This window comes from Pelobates fuscus, chromosome 3, assembly GCF_036172605.1.
Source record: "Pelobates fuscus isolate aPelFus1 chromosome 3, aPelFus1.pri, whole genome shotgun sequence".
Lineage (NCBI taxonomy): Eukaryota > Metazoa > Chordata > Amphibia > Anura > Pelobatidae > Pelobates > Pelobates fuscus.
In genome coordinates, this window is record NC_086319.1 from 45,626,731 (window position 1) to 45,642,019 (window position 15,289).

Sequence of the window (15,289 nt, forward strand, 5' to 3'; positions counted from 1 at the left end):
GTTGCCAAGTCCATCTTAGACATGGATGATCCTGGCACTTCATATGCCAGAAGCCCACATCATTGATGAACTCTCGCACATGCGCAAGAGTACATTGAGGTGTATGGAGGATCATGTTAGAGGCTCCATAGACAATGCCACCTCTTTCCACACTACCATCAAGAGTGATGGCTGAGATAATTGTTAAAAAATGGCAGAGGTTGCTTCACCTTTTTGTCACAAATAGGAAAAATCCATACGACAAAATAGTCCCTAGTTTGTCATATTTTTACTGCATTAGAAGTTCAGTGAGATTCCAACACAGTCAACATGACCATTTCATAAAGATTATATCTTGAAATTCTTAAAAATAAATTTGTCAGGGGATGGTGAGGGGGGGGGAGAAGCTTAACAGATCTGCTTTATATTACCCAATAAACCAATATAATCTACTTTGTGATTAAAATCGGTGTGTGCTTTAAAACACCCTAATAAAGAGATTCAGAAAAATGCTAAATCAGGCTAGGCAGTGCTAATTGTAGGTGAACTGGGTTTACAAGACCTAACCTCAGAAATTACAGGATTTGCACCACAATGCCAAGATGGAAAGGACTTTTTCCCCCACAGTTTGCAATTCTCTTTTCATCTGCTGACAGTCTTTGGGTTAACGAATAAACCTGAAACTCATCTTAAAAATATTCATTAGTGTCAGATGAATGAATTATTTAGAAAGTTCTCTACACCAATAACTTAGCAACCATCACATGTAATGAAATATGTTAACATAAGGCTAGTTCAGGAGATTCATGCAGAATGCAAGGCATGTTTTTTTGTGAAGGACTCATTCTTTTTTATTGCGCTTCCTTAAGACACTAGATTCCTGGCCTGGCATAATATCAAATTCACGATGGCCTTCGAGTTCCGAAGAATCCACAGCTGTGTTTAGATTTGATGGCTCTGAAATGTCATATTGCATTAAACTTGTCCCTTCGGGCTCTAGAGATTGTTCATCATTTTCCTCCTCTTCCTCCTCTTCATCAACTCTTTCATACAAGTCTTTTTCCTGCTCATTAAATGAAAGGATAAGTTCTTCAATTGCATCTTCGCAGGTTTTGTTATCTATGAAAGAATGAAAAGAAGTTAACTATTTAACAAGCATTTATGATGATTTCTGTATGAAGGAAAAAATATATATTTTTTTATGTTACTATGCAGCCGAGTGAGGGATATTTAGAGGTATGTCTAGCTACCCTTCTCTAAAGACAATACCACATTAAGAATGTTCTTTCAATCATGGCACATCAATCCTTCATTCGCACACAGCTATACATATTTAGGTCTTTCTATCTCTCCTGATGTGTATTATAGCATTAGAGTAGACTGAGTAAACATGCTTTAATTTTCTTTGCTATAATGTATTTGTCTTTTTTGAAGATCTCCAAAACTCTGTCCAATCCCTTATCCTTTACAGGTCATAATTATTGGACTTTATTCTTATTTGTTGTCTTGAGAGGGCTTATTCAGTAAACGCGAATTGTGTTGAATCAAGATGGGAATTGCAAATTAGAGGCCCAATTAGCAGATAAAAAAAAACAAAACAACAAAAAAAACTCTTAACTTCCACTTAGCTAACCCACTGGTTCTGTTTGTTTAGGATTACAAAACAAATTAAAATAAAGTAAGTTAGCAGAACTAGATTGTTAAAATAATCTCCAAGCACCATAACCACTTCAGCTCCCCCCATTATAATGAGCTCATTGCCCCCATTATAAGGAGTCAAGCCATTTTAGAACAGATTGACTTATTACCCAGGGTCCACAGTTTGCTGCTCTCTGCCTCTTCTACAGCCCAGTTACAACAGGAAGCAACTGCTGAGCTGTAATAGAGGTCGGAGCTGCCCCAGCGGATCCTAGGTAAGCAGACAAACTGTTCTGAAATAGTTTGACATTTCACAATGGGCATATGCAGTATACATTAAAAAAAATCATGTGAAAAGCATAGCCAAAAACATAACATGTAGGTGAAGGTTTGATAGGAACAATATAATGTTGTACATGTGTTACCGAGAGAAGTTCTGTCCATTCCACTCTTCTTCATTAACTGTCTGATAGACTGGAGCTGATTCATGATGTCATCTCTTTGACCGCTAGCCAATGTGTTAACGCTAGAATAAAATATCACAAAACCATGAATTGGTTTCATCTCTTATAAATAGTTATATGTGTATATTAAAAGGAAAACAGAAATACATGCGGACAACTGTGATTATGTTCTGCAAGGATTGTGTTTCTACATGTCATTTCTAAAAAGCACTAAACTATGCATTGTCTCTTCTACAGTTCATCCCCAATATACATATACTGTATTAGGCCAAAATGTCAGTAGAATATTTAGGTAACAATTAAGACAGCCATATGGAGATAAGCTGCCAAAACGCACATTTTAAGAATCATATGGATCCACAATAAATCGCTTGTAGGTTTAGTTACTAAAGTAAGAATTGTGGGGAATTCAACGTGGATTTTAAATATCAGGCCAAAGTAGCTGAACTGGAGAAATTCTCCAAGTCAGTTGTGCTTATAGTTCAGGTCATTTATAGTTGGCTTTAAATTTTAATTATCTTTGAATGGCCAGCAATTCTAATTTTTATAAATAGCCCTGTTAAAGTTTACTGACTAACCCGTGAGAATATCCTCCAAATACAGAGGCATTTGGCAAATATGGGGAGCTAGAATTCCTGGAAATACTACTAAAAAAAGTGTCAGATTATTTTATGTTGATATGGTGATAATGTTGCCAGACTTAAAAAAAAAAAAAAATATATATATATATATATATATATATATACACACATATAAATAAATCAGAGACCAATCCCTTTGGCTGCCAAATTCCACAGCCTTTTGATGATCTCTGATATACAACCCTAACACAACATCTAGGTTTTACTTGAAAACGTATACCGTGCAACTAGATGTAGGGAAGGTTGTGAAGGAAATAAAGAAAGTAGAGCATTTTAATGAAACGTCTGATAAGCCAAAGTACAGATGGATAGATGGCAGATGGTATTCTTGTTTGAATTAAGATTTTTTTTTTTATTGAATAATAAATAAAGTAAGGGTAGCAAAACACTGGATTTGTAACAATGATCATACCATTTTAAAATGGCAAGAAGTACTTACCAGTTAGAAAGCGGGTCCAGCTGTGTCAATAAAGAATTCAGCATTTGTTCAGTCTGCGACAGGTGCTGTTCTAGTTGTACGAGCTGGGTTTCTGAAATATTTCAAATAATTATATCCACAGACATGCTATAGTTAAATATTGTACATATAGAGTCTTAACTCTAGTACACAAGGATTTACAAAGAAAAGCAGACTAGACATATTTGCAAACAAACACTTTTGGAATGAAAGTCTAGGGAGAAAGTTATAACCAACAGAAGATGAAGGAAGATTTATACAAATCAATATTTGACTTGTGTTCAACACTGAGATCTAAGGTGCAATATTCACTCAACATTTTGTAGTACTGGACTGCAAATACCAGATGACATTAGTTCATTTTTATTGGACTACAGAAATTTTGAATGACATGCTTTTGACAAGAAAAAGAATATTCTTCCAGAAAATTGTAAATATTCTGTGTTAGATCATTGAGTTAAACAAAAGAAAAATAAAAACAAAAAAATACAAAACAGTGCAGAAGATGTTACTAGAAAGAGGAGAGGAAAAAAACTAAATAAATGAGTAAATAAAAACAGACACTTAGAAAATACACAACTACATACAGATAAGCAGAGGCAAGATAAATAAACACACAGATTACCATACATGCAGATATAATATACTCTGGAATTACAATGCATCTTAAGGTATGGGCATTTATGATAGAAGGGTATGTGGTAGGAGAGGTGGTCATGTACAACTTTGTTAGTGGGACTGAAAACTCAAATCAACATTTAGGTCTCTCTTTATGCTATTGAAACATTGGAATATTCTGGGTTTAAAAGTTTTTTCTGTCCTGGGTATTTCTGAAATTCATTTTGAGCACTTTGATGCAGTAGGTCTTGTTGTTACAGGTGGCATACCAGGGCACCATTGTAGAACCCGTGGTTGGTAGATAGACCTTGCTGCTGAAACTAAAATAATGACGGTGAATTCCGCTAGTTTTGCGATGATTTGTGGGCTATATTTTTTAATGGTCAGTGCTCAAGAGAAAAAAAAGCAATATACCATCTTTATGTGGAGCGTTGCTTTACTGAGATTCCATGTCCTTGGTGTTAGCAGGAAAGTTGGCGAGTTGGTTGAGTTTGTTAAGGAAGTCAGTGGTGTCTTTTATAAAGCTGTTGGTGACAAGAGGTTTTAAAGTATTTTCAACCAGTCCTGAGATCTGTTTTGTAAGTGTTCCCATACCTGTAATATCCAGGGGTTACCTGCTTTGTGGATTTTTGGAAGAATGTAGAAAAGTACCCATGCAGGGATTGGTTGCTATAAGGGATTCCAATTCTGGTTGTAACCCCTTAGAGTAGGATTTAATAAGCTCTCTGAGTTGCAAGGTACCAGATATTTAGCAAGTTTATATATGGACAAAAAGTTATTTTATTGTGCTTTTACGCACAACCTTGACACCATTAAAACTACATGCATTATTGGCAAAAATACATGTGAGCATCTGTAGTGATTGTGTCATGCACTGATCCTTACAGGGAGTAACATTGGACGGCTGTTTCTAGTGGCCGTCTTGCATGACGTATACCCAGTATCCAGATAAGTACAACTCCTAATCAATGCATTTACTGTCATTTTATACAGCACAATGTGTAAATTATGCATTTATCTAAGACACACAGATTTTATTCATGCCAGAGCTGTCCAAGTCGTCTTCTTCTTACTCACAGCAACCAGGAGTGAGAGGAAGCCTTGGAGACAGGGCTAACCAAATTCACTGACACAAGTCTCTTCCTTAGGTTTAATAGGCAGCAAAAAGTGCTCTCTTCCAATATGCATAGTTTCCGAATTAAAATAAATAATAATAATAATAATAAGAAGAAGAGTAAAACGCAATCTGGAGGGTTTGTTTATGCTGAAAAGTGTAGCAACAACAAAAATTCTACCTGTTTCCTTTGACTTTTTATCGGCTTCTTTTTCACTTTGTGATTGATTCTTCTCTTTGGTCTTGATCTACAAAACATAAAAAAATAAGTTAAATTATGACTTTTGCATGGGTTATGGTGAATAGAGCCTCCCTTTTGTTGTATACAGTTGTTTATAACTGCAGCAATAAATCCTGCCTCTTGCCCAGAGACATAATGGGAGAAAGATAGGTATTCCATTGCCTGTCCAAATGGTTATAGTTACATGAGTGGTGCTGACAGGAGATGGAGATGCTGCCTAATGCTAAACTATACATCTATATGAATACAAACTTCCTGCCTACCTAAACTTAAGCATTAGGAATCAAAGAAAAAAAAAAAAGGTGTGTGAAACAAGGAACTTAATTACTGGTTCCTTATGTCCCACAGCATAAAATACCTTCTCCCCAGACAATTAAGAAAAGAATCTTCAGAACAACAAAAGAAGATGAGTTATGGGAACACAACATGGCGAGACAGGATTGAGAGCAGTTTGTTAGGTACAGAGTGTGTCAAATGCTGTGGTTCTTTCACTAGTGTCTCTTGTACCCAAATTTAGCATTTAATGGACTTCTAGAATCATGTCTAGAATGATGCCAGTGCTATTATTTTATTCCTTTTGCACAATCAAACCGGTCACCATTTAACTAAAAGGCTGCTTTCATCATTTGGTGCAGCCTAGAAGTAATTAAAGCTGCTCTACAAATTGCACACTGTATTCATCATTTGGTGCAGCCTAGAAGTAATTAAAGCTGCTCTACAAATTGCACACTGTATTCATTCGATTAGTTTTTTGTTGGTTTGTTTTTTTAAATCCGTTGCTGGATTCACCAAGACGTGCTTAGCAGGAACAGTCTCTAAATGAGGAATTCTTTGCGGTATGTTGAATTGTTTTTCTGCAGGTTGCATATACACATTGATGGAAACACACTATAGTGGCTATGGTGCCAGGAGTGCCATAGTGCTCACCATTGTAGGTGGTGAAACGATCTGATTATAAAGGAATGTAGCAGTATGCACACTAAAAGCATACATTAATATGCAATTCTTTAATAGTAATGAAGCAGTTTTGGTGTATAGATCATGTCCCTGCAGTCTCACTGCTTAAAGGACCACTATAGGCACCCAGACCACTTCAGCTTAATTAAGTGGTCTGGGTGCCAGGTCCATCTAGGATTAACCATCCTTCTGTAAACATAGCAGTTTCAGAGAAACTGCTATGTTTACCTATGGGTTAATCCAGCCTCTAGTGGCTGTCTCATTGACAGCCGCTAGAGGCGCTTCCGTGCTTCTCACTGTGATTTTCACAGTGTGAAGACGCCAGCGTCCATATGAAAACATTGAGAATGGCTGAATGAGCGTGGCTCTTGCTGCGCATGCGCATTCAGACGATGAAAGCAGAAGGAGGAGATTCCCCAGTGCCGAGGGAGCCCGGCGCTGGAAAAAGGTAGGAATTTAACCACTTCCTCACCTTAGAGCCCGGTGGGATGGGAACCCAGAGGGTGAGGGAGACCCAAGGACCCTTTATTGCCAGGAAAACCACTATAGTGGTCCTTTAATTCTCTACCATTTAAGAGTTAAATAACTTTGTTTATGCAGTCATATTCACCGCTCCCTGCATTTAACTTACACAGCTTTCCTTAACACTTCCCGTAAAAAGTAATCTAATGTTTATAATTTCTTATTTCCTGCTCTATTAATAGCTTGCCATATCCCGCGTATGATTTAAGTTCAATTTACAGAACAGGAGGTAAAAATCTCAAAGTAAGATATGTCTGATTGAAAATTAATCCATTCTGTTGTCATGCAGGCTGTGTCAGTCACAGCCAGGGGAGGTGTGGCTAGGGCTGCACAAACAGAAACAAAGTGATTTTACTCCTAAATGGCAGAGAATTGAGCAGTGAAACTCCAGGGGCATGGTTTATACACCAAAACTGCTTCATTAAGCTAAAGCTGTTGTGGTGACTATAGTGTCCGTTTAAGGGATTAAATATGTTAAAGGACCACTATAGGCACCCAGACCACTTCAGCTTATTGAAGTGGTCTTGGTGCCAGGTCCATCTAGGATTAACCCTGCCTGCTGTAAACATAGCAGTTTCAGAGAAACTGCTATGTTTACATATGGGTTAATCCAGCCTCTAGTAGCTGTCTCATTGACAGCCGCTAGAGGCACTTCTCACTGTGATTTTCACAATGAGAAAACGCCAGCGTCCATAGGAAATCATTGAGAATGCTTTCCTATGGACTGGCTGAATGTGCGTGCGGCTCTTGCTGCGCATGCGCATTCAGCCGAGGACGACCGAAGGAGGAGGAGAGTCCCCAGGAGTTTGTTTTCCTGGCACTATAGTGGTCCTTTAAATGTTTCCATGTCTTGACATTGAACCAGCACAGTCCAATCCTTTTTAGATTAAATCATCAAGACAGATGATTGGACGTAAAATATATACAACATCTGAATCTATTCTAATCTGAAACAATTTCATTAACACGGATTGAATTTGGTACTTAGACAGTTCTTTAAAACATACAGATCTCAGGTTGATTATTCAGGTTGCTATAAAGCTCACTTTATTAATAACAAAATATTTTTATATTTTATTTTCTGTTAGAAAAGAAAAACAAAACCTGTAAATGCCCATCCTTTGGCATTCTGCTACTAGGTAGGTGTTTTTGAACATTTTTGCACAACCAATTCATAGTAAATAGGGGCCAATTGATCTAATTAAATATACAAACAGCAAGAGTGTTAGACTATCATATTAGTAATTATTAATACTTACTTTTGTGAATTTGTAAGCTGCAAAGACTGCTACCCCTATGGTATACAGTGGCATTAGGGTGAATGCAAAGCTTCTTCCGCTACTGTTCATCTTCTCAGCCTTCATTTCCTTCTCCATTGCATGTTTTAAATGTTTAATGTCCGGGTACGACTTCGTATCTGGTCTTTCTATTTGCATATGGCCTTGATCATGCATTTCTAAATGGGACAATGGGGGGAAAAAAAGCTAAAGATAATTGTGCACGTAAGCGATTAATAAAGAGCACAATCAGGGAAATACCTAAAGATATAAATACAATTTTTTCAATTTATTTTTTTTAGCAAAAATACCCGCCCCCCCCCCATCCCCCAAATCTCTCCCTGCACTTTTACAGTGTTTTACAGTCAGTCATTACCTACCATAAAATGTGCTCCAGGGCCTCCTGTAATGGAAGGAATGTGGTTAGATCAACATTTCAGTATCTGCTCAATGTCTGTTGGTCGTCTTTGTTATTCTTTGTAATCTTGAGCCCAGCCCCATGAATGATATTTACAAATATTTGCAGATGGCATTAAAATAATATATTTTCTGAGAACCTAAATGAATTATGAATGGAAGTACCAGGATTACATCTCTCAAATTCTCTGTGTGAACACAAGTTTCATATCTGTCAATCAAAACACTAAAGTCAAAGAGGTTGGTTTGAGAAGAAAAATAGCTGACAGTGTACCAAGTTGAAGAAACTACAGGAGTAAGGAAACAACGTAAGCTATTGTGCATTGAATACGATGACGGAGAAGCCCATTTTCTCCTTTTGATCTCCCTTTGGCAAATGTAATAATGTGAGAGTGAAAATTCAATTAGCCACAATCTCACACTAACATCCATTTACCAGAAGTCTTCTCTTGTTACACAATCTGCACCCAAAGTGCATTTATTCATGGAAATAAGCACAGAGCTTCTTAAAAGGTTTATCTCCCTTTCCATTTAACTCAATGTATGCCCATGTCCATTACTCCGTTCACATATCAGATGGCTGCAATGTCACACAACAAATAAAAGCCTTCAACGGATAAATGAAGCCTCTAAAAGTAATAATAATAATAATAATAATAATAATAATAATATCGACTGTTTGGGGTAAAACGTCCTGTTAATATTAAATTCCATTATGCTCATCTAAATGTGAACATTCTTCTAGGCCCTATTGACAGATTTCATCAGTTAGAAGGGATCAAAAATTCCCTAAAATTCTGGCAGCTTCAAGACACGGGAAGGGGAAAAATGTTGAAATATAAAAACAATAATGCAGAATTAGCTACCACACAGCAAGACAAAACAGTACATAGACTATAGAATTTTCAGCTAAAAATCATTTGGCCCAACATCGTATTGGTAAAATGTCTCCAGCCTTGCGGATTTAAAGATTATTAACGTTAAGATAATTTTTTGGCCTAAGTGTGGCAAGACACTTATCATAAAGTTGCATGTGTCACCTACGGAACTCATCTTAAAAGGCCACTTCAGGGTTGGTTTTACCATTTTTAATGCATTATGGAAAACACAAAAATAAATTAAAAAAAAAAAAAAAACTCAACACACCCTGCATAACTCACTGCATTACATGATGTGTAACAGGTGTGGGTGTATGATGTGCAACTTGAACTCCCATGCAAAGAACCTTCCAACTAACACAATAAATGTAATTAAACAGGAAATATCACTTTTTAGCAATTGACAATTCATTAATCCTTGATCCCAGCAAATGGTATTGGTGTGTTAATTTAGTTCAGGAATTCACTGATGTTCAGAAACATAGAATGTGACGGCAGATAAGAACCATTCGGCCCATCTAGTCTGCCCAATTTTCTAAATACTTTCATTAGTCTCTGGCCTTATCTTATAGTGAGGATAGCCTTATGCCTATCCCACGCATTCTTAAACTCCTTTACTGTGTTAACCTCTACCACTTCAGCTGGAAGGCTATTCCATGCATCCACTACCCTCTCAGTAAAGTAATACTTCCTGATATTATTTTTAAACCTTTGTCCCTCTAATTTAAGACTATGTTCTCTTGTTGTGGTAGTTTCTTCTTTTAAATATAGTCTCCTCCTTTACTGTGTTGATTCCCTTTATGTATTTAAATGTTTCTATCATATCCCCCCGTCTCGTCTTTCCTCCAAGCTATACATGTTAAGATCCTTTAACCTTTCCTGGTAAGTTTTATCCTGCAATCCATGAACCAGTTTAGTAGCCCTTCTTTGAACTCTCTCTAAGGTATCAATATCCTTCTGAAGATAGGGTCTCCAGTACTGTGTACAGTACTCCAAGTGAGGTCTCACCAGTGTTCTGTACAATGGCATGAGCACTTCCCTCTTTCTACTGCTAATACCTCTCCCTATACAACCAAGCATTCTGCTAGCATTTCCTGCTGCTCTATTACATTGTCTGCCTACCTTTAGGTCATCAGAAATAATCACCCCTAAATCCCTTTCCTCAGATGTTGAGGTTAGGACTCTATCAAATATTCTGTACTCTGCCCTTGGGTTTTTACGTCCAAGATGCATTATCTTGCACTTATCCACATTAAATGTCAGTTGCCAATAAAGGTTTTATGAGCCTAATAAAGGTTAGTGAGGCGAGCATAGAGTCCGTTTGGGTTATGTTAGAATTTGGTAATCACACAGTAACTCGTGTAGGTGTGATTTATAGGCCCCCAGGACAAATTGAAGAGTTAGATAATCTACTAGTTGAAGAAATAGCTAAAATGACAATGAAGGGGGAAGTTATCATCATGGGTGACTTTAATCTTCCTGATGTGAATTGGAAAACAAAAATAGCTACTTGTGCCAGGAGCACACATATTCTAAACTCCCTACTGGGATTGTCTCTAAAACAAGTCGTTGAGGAGCCAACTCGTAAAGAGGCCATACTAGATTTAGTGTTAACAAATGGAGATTTGGTATCAGATATTACTGTAGGTGAAAGTTTAGGATCCAGTGATCATCAGTCAGTGTGGTTTAATATAAGAACAGTGACTGAGTCACACCACACAAAAACTAAAGTTTTAGACTTTAGAAAAACAGACTTTTCTAAAATTAGAATGTGTGTAAAGGAGTCATTATAAGACTGGAGAAATTTAAATGGAGTCCAAAAGAAATGGGATTATTTAAAAGTTGCACTACTGAAGGCAACAGAAAATTGCATTAGGCTTGTCAGTAAAAGCAAAAAATTCAAGAAACCACTGTGGTACTCCGCAGATGTGGCCAAAATAGTAAAAAACTAAAAGTTAGCATTTAGTAATTATAAAAAAAACCAGAGTGAGGAAGACAGAATGACCTATAAGATTAGACAGAAAGAGGCTAAGCAAGTTATAAGAGAAGAGAAAATACACAGAAAATACACAGAAGAGAAAATAGCACAGTCAGTAAAAAAGGGGGACAAAACTTTTTTTAGATACATAAATGAGAAAAGAAAAGTAAAACAAGGATTAGTTAGATTAAAAACAAAAGAAGGAAGGTATGTAGATGAGGATAAAGGTCTAGCTGACTGCCTCATTGAATATTTTTGTTCGGTATTTACAGATGAAAATGAAGTAAAGGGACCTCAGTTAGGAAAAAGGATAAATGAGTCATTTATTACACGTGAGTTTACAGAGGAAGAGGTTCTATTTCAACTGTCAAAAGTAAAGACAAATAAGTCAATGGGACCTGATGGAATACACCCAAAGCTATTAAAAGAGCTTAGTGGTGTACTAGCAAAACCATTAACAGATTTATTTAACCAATCATTGATAACAGGAGTAGTCCCAGAAGATTGGAAGTTAGCGAATGTTGTGCCCATTCACACGAAAGGTAATAGGGAGGAGTCGGGCAACTATAGGCCAGTAAGCCTTACTTCAGTAGTGGGGAAAGTGATGGAAACCATGTTAAAGGATAGGATTGTTGAACATCTAAAAACACATGGATTTCAAGATCAGAGACAACATGGGTTTACTTCAGGGAGATCATGCCAAACTAATCTTATTGATTTTTTTGATTGGGTAACTAAAATTATAGATCAGGGTGGTGCAGTAGACATTGCTTACCTAGATTTCAGTAAGGCTTTTGACACTGTTGTACATAGAAGGCTTATCAATAAACTACAATCTTTGAGTTTGGATTCCAATATTGTTGAATGGGTAAGGCAGAGATGCACTGATCCAATGCATCTCTATGAGAAGATGCTGATTGGTGCAGCATGGTGTTTTTGCGGTTCCCTTCAATGCTTTCCTATAGGAAAGCATTTGATTGGATGAGATCATCAAAAGTGATGCTCTCAGCCAAGGAGGCAGAACGGGGCCAGCTGCAGGGAGACCGGCACGGCATTGGAATTATGTTGAGTAAACTCACCTTTTAAAGGCAGACGAGCGGGGGTAAATAGTGTTATTACAACTATAGTGTCAGGAATACACGTTTGTATTCATGACAATATAGTGTTCCTTTAACGTTCAATGAGCAGATGAAAACTTCTAAAGTAAGCAACATCTGAAAATGAAACCTTTTTTTATGCAGGCCATATGTCACAGCCAGGGGAGGTGTAGCTAGGGCTGCATAAACAGAAACAAAGTGAACCTATCTCCTAAATGTCAGTGAATTGAACAGTGAGATACACTAAAACAGCTTTGATGCCTGTAGAATACCTTTAATTTATTGTAATATAGATTAGTCTATGCTAGTCTGCAAAAACATAAGACTCCTCAAATTACAAAGTGGCTGTTTCACTTTTGAGTATTTCAGAAGATAACATTGTAATGAAGCTCTGTTGGAATGTCATTAAAAATGTTAATGCAATCAAAAGATATCATAATATATGTTTGAAGGCAACGCGGAGATTGACAAAAAAGGCAGAGCTTCCACCATCAACTTCAAGAAACTCTATGGAGTATTCTGCAGGAACACAAGTACAAGAATACAACAGATGTGGGGTTTTGATGGATTAAGTGACAGGATCTAAAGACAGACTCTGAAATAAAGATGGTGGGACACCCATAATGGAGAGTTCCAGGTAAGTACTCATCTTTTATAGCTTCCCAACAGCTGCTGCAATAAAACAAGACATGTTACATTTTGAGGTCTTTATAAAACATAAAGATCCCTGGAAGTGAAAGAACTTCTTTAAATGGCTCCTTCAAGCATCATAATCACTATAGCCCACTATAATGGTTATGATGCCAGGTGCATCCTGGCTCTGTATCCCAGTAATGGGGCAAACCGGTGTGCCCAATTACCTGGATCTCTGCTGAGCACGAAGTGTCCTCTATAGACAGATGTGCATCTAGCTTCTCCAGATCTCCAAAAGCCGGATGCTAATCCCGCCATCCATTCATTGGCTGAAAAGCATCAGCTAACTGCTCTCAACCAATGAATGCAACTCTGTGCACATAAATATGTACAGAACTGACATTAACCAGACGAAACGCCCAATGACTCCCCTTATGCTGCCAGGGGTGCATTGGCGTTAAACTCACTATACCTTTGAAAGAATGTAAACCTCCTCAAGCATGTATTACATGTATTTCAGCATTTTCCATAGAACAGGTTACCTGCCTGAAGCAATTAGCTCAGGTGTCACTTTATCCAAGTAAGGTAAGAATTGTCACATGTTTTAACTGTTAAACATGATGTTTTATAAGTAATACTCTAGCTAGTACAGTAAATAAAACTCTGGTTGCTTGTCCACCCATATGGTAAAAAACATTATTGGATTGTAAACTAGATTCTCATGCTCAAACAGCCCTGGAAAATCAACAAATGCCAAAACTTTATTTTCAAAAGAGTTCAGTTTGAATTACCAGTTGGTCATAAAAAAGTAGTCATGTACAACATACACACTTGTAACCACCATGATGAACAGGATTTAAAAAGAATAAATATGTTTTATCAGGACATGCACTTCACTATGTTGGTCTATTAAGAGCTCACACAAACATTTAAAATATTAGAAATAAAATAAATATGTGTAAAATGAATGAAATCTAAAATCCTTATACACTACTGTAAATATATAAAATTTCTTTGAAAAAATAAAATGAAAAAAAAAAAAAAAAGACATGAACACAGCACTCACAAAACTAAACCTACCAAAAAGGTTTCAAGTCCCTGATTCTCAGTACTAAATAGAAAATCTGGAACATTTATTTGAATTTAGTAAACAGTAATCACATGTGTATCCTTCCCTTTTTTACTTATTAAATTATTTAAAGTGACAACAACTCATCTTACCTACACAAACAAAATCAAATATCACATTTTTGCAAAAACGGATCAAATCATTTGTAGAAGAAAAAAATAAATAAAATGATGTGACTTTACGGATCAGTTGGAATTACATAAACTAAACCTCGTGCAAGTCAAACAGTTAAAGCTGACAAAGTTTTCCTGGACTGCATCCCTTCTCCCCCCCCCCCCCCCCCCCCAAGATAGCATGTAGCATTCAGATGCAGTAATTAATGAGGTGACATCCTAGCCGTAGCATTTTAATGCTACTTACTGTCAGGCAGCACCTTTTTTAAAAAAAGGGGAACTGGGAACACACATTTCTCAACAGTAGTGCTGCTCTAATACAACATACAGATACAATGTATGCAAAATACAGATACAATGTATACAAAATATAGGCTGGAGGAAATAAATCCCCATATTTGGTTTCCAAGATAGGTGATTTTAGGTAGCCCTGTAAAATGTAAGACAGTTTTTTTCATGTGATTTCCAACAACATGTAAAAGTAATATGTCCAGGAAAACATTATAATAATTAAGGCAGGTCTGTGTTTCAAAAGATTGAACATGCAGGTCCCCAGAGTGCAGCCCCCCCTCTTGTCTATTCCAGATAAATAATATCCCCCCAGTGCACAGCTACCTCTGGGTGGGCGAGAGTTGACAGGGACCATCTTCCTGGGGTCAGGCTTCATATTCCCGTCTCCCTTTCCTCCAAATAACCGGGGTAACAGGACACAAGCACACAGTGCCAGGGACACTGACAGCATCATCTGCTGGGAGAAGGAGAGCGCCATGCTGCTGGCGACCAGGCGCGACCTCTTCTTACAACTGGCACCTACAGCCAAGCTCAGGGAGAAGCTTCACACTTACCTGGGCGTTGATTGGCTGCGGCTCCAGTGACGTCACTGAAAGTGTCTCCGTTGCTGTAAGCTATTTCTTGGAGCCAGTTCCACAGGCTGCAGTTAAAAACCCTGGTCTCCAGGAAAATGGCTGCCCACTATTAGCTGTAGGGATTGTTCACATGAAAACTAATTGTTGTGAATTGAAAAAGGCATGATTGCAATATTTAGGCTACATTAGCCAAGCTATGGCTCTAGCTGAGCTGGGGAATTCTTTCCCAATCAGCTGGTGTTGTTTAAATTGAGCAATTTGGGTATCAGA

General features: G+C 37.4%; 1 protein-coding gene across 1 annotated transcript; it reads right to left on the minus strand.

Annotated features, from left to right (window-relative positions):
* Window positions 1-380: 380 nt before the first annotated feature.
* Window positions 381-15,011, minus strand: CCDC107 (coiled-coil domain containing 107). The gene is made up of 7 exons (XM_063446993.1): window positions 14,769-15,011; window positions 7,891-8,087; window positions 5,093-5,159; window positions 3,162-3,252; window positions 2,043-2,143; window positions 657-1,098; window positions 381-617 (listed from the first exon to the last, which is right to left on the minus strand). Exons 1-6 carry the CDS (start codon window positions 14,920-14,922, stop codon window positions 821-823), a joined length of 888 nt encoding a protein of 295 aa, XP_063303063.1. The 5' UTR covers window positions 14,923-15,011; the 3' UTR covers window positions 381-617; window positions 657-820.
* Between the last annotated feature and the right edge of the window lie 278 nt (window positions 15,012-15,289).

Coding starts and splice junctions, on each gene's coding strand:
- CCDC107 (XM_063446993.1), bottom strand. CDS start 14,922: ATGGCGCTCTCCTTCTCCCAGCAGATGATGCTGTCAGTGTCCCTGGCA. Junction 8,088..14,768: donor CAACTCTCGCCCACCCAGAG/GTAGCTGTGCAC, acceptor TGTCCCATTTAG/AAATGCATGATCAAGGCCAT. Junction 1,099..2,042: donor AATGGACAGAACTTCTCTCG/GTAACACATGTA, acceptor ATTCTTTCATAG/ATAACAAAACCTGCGAAGAT.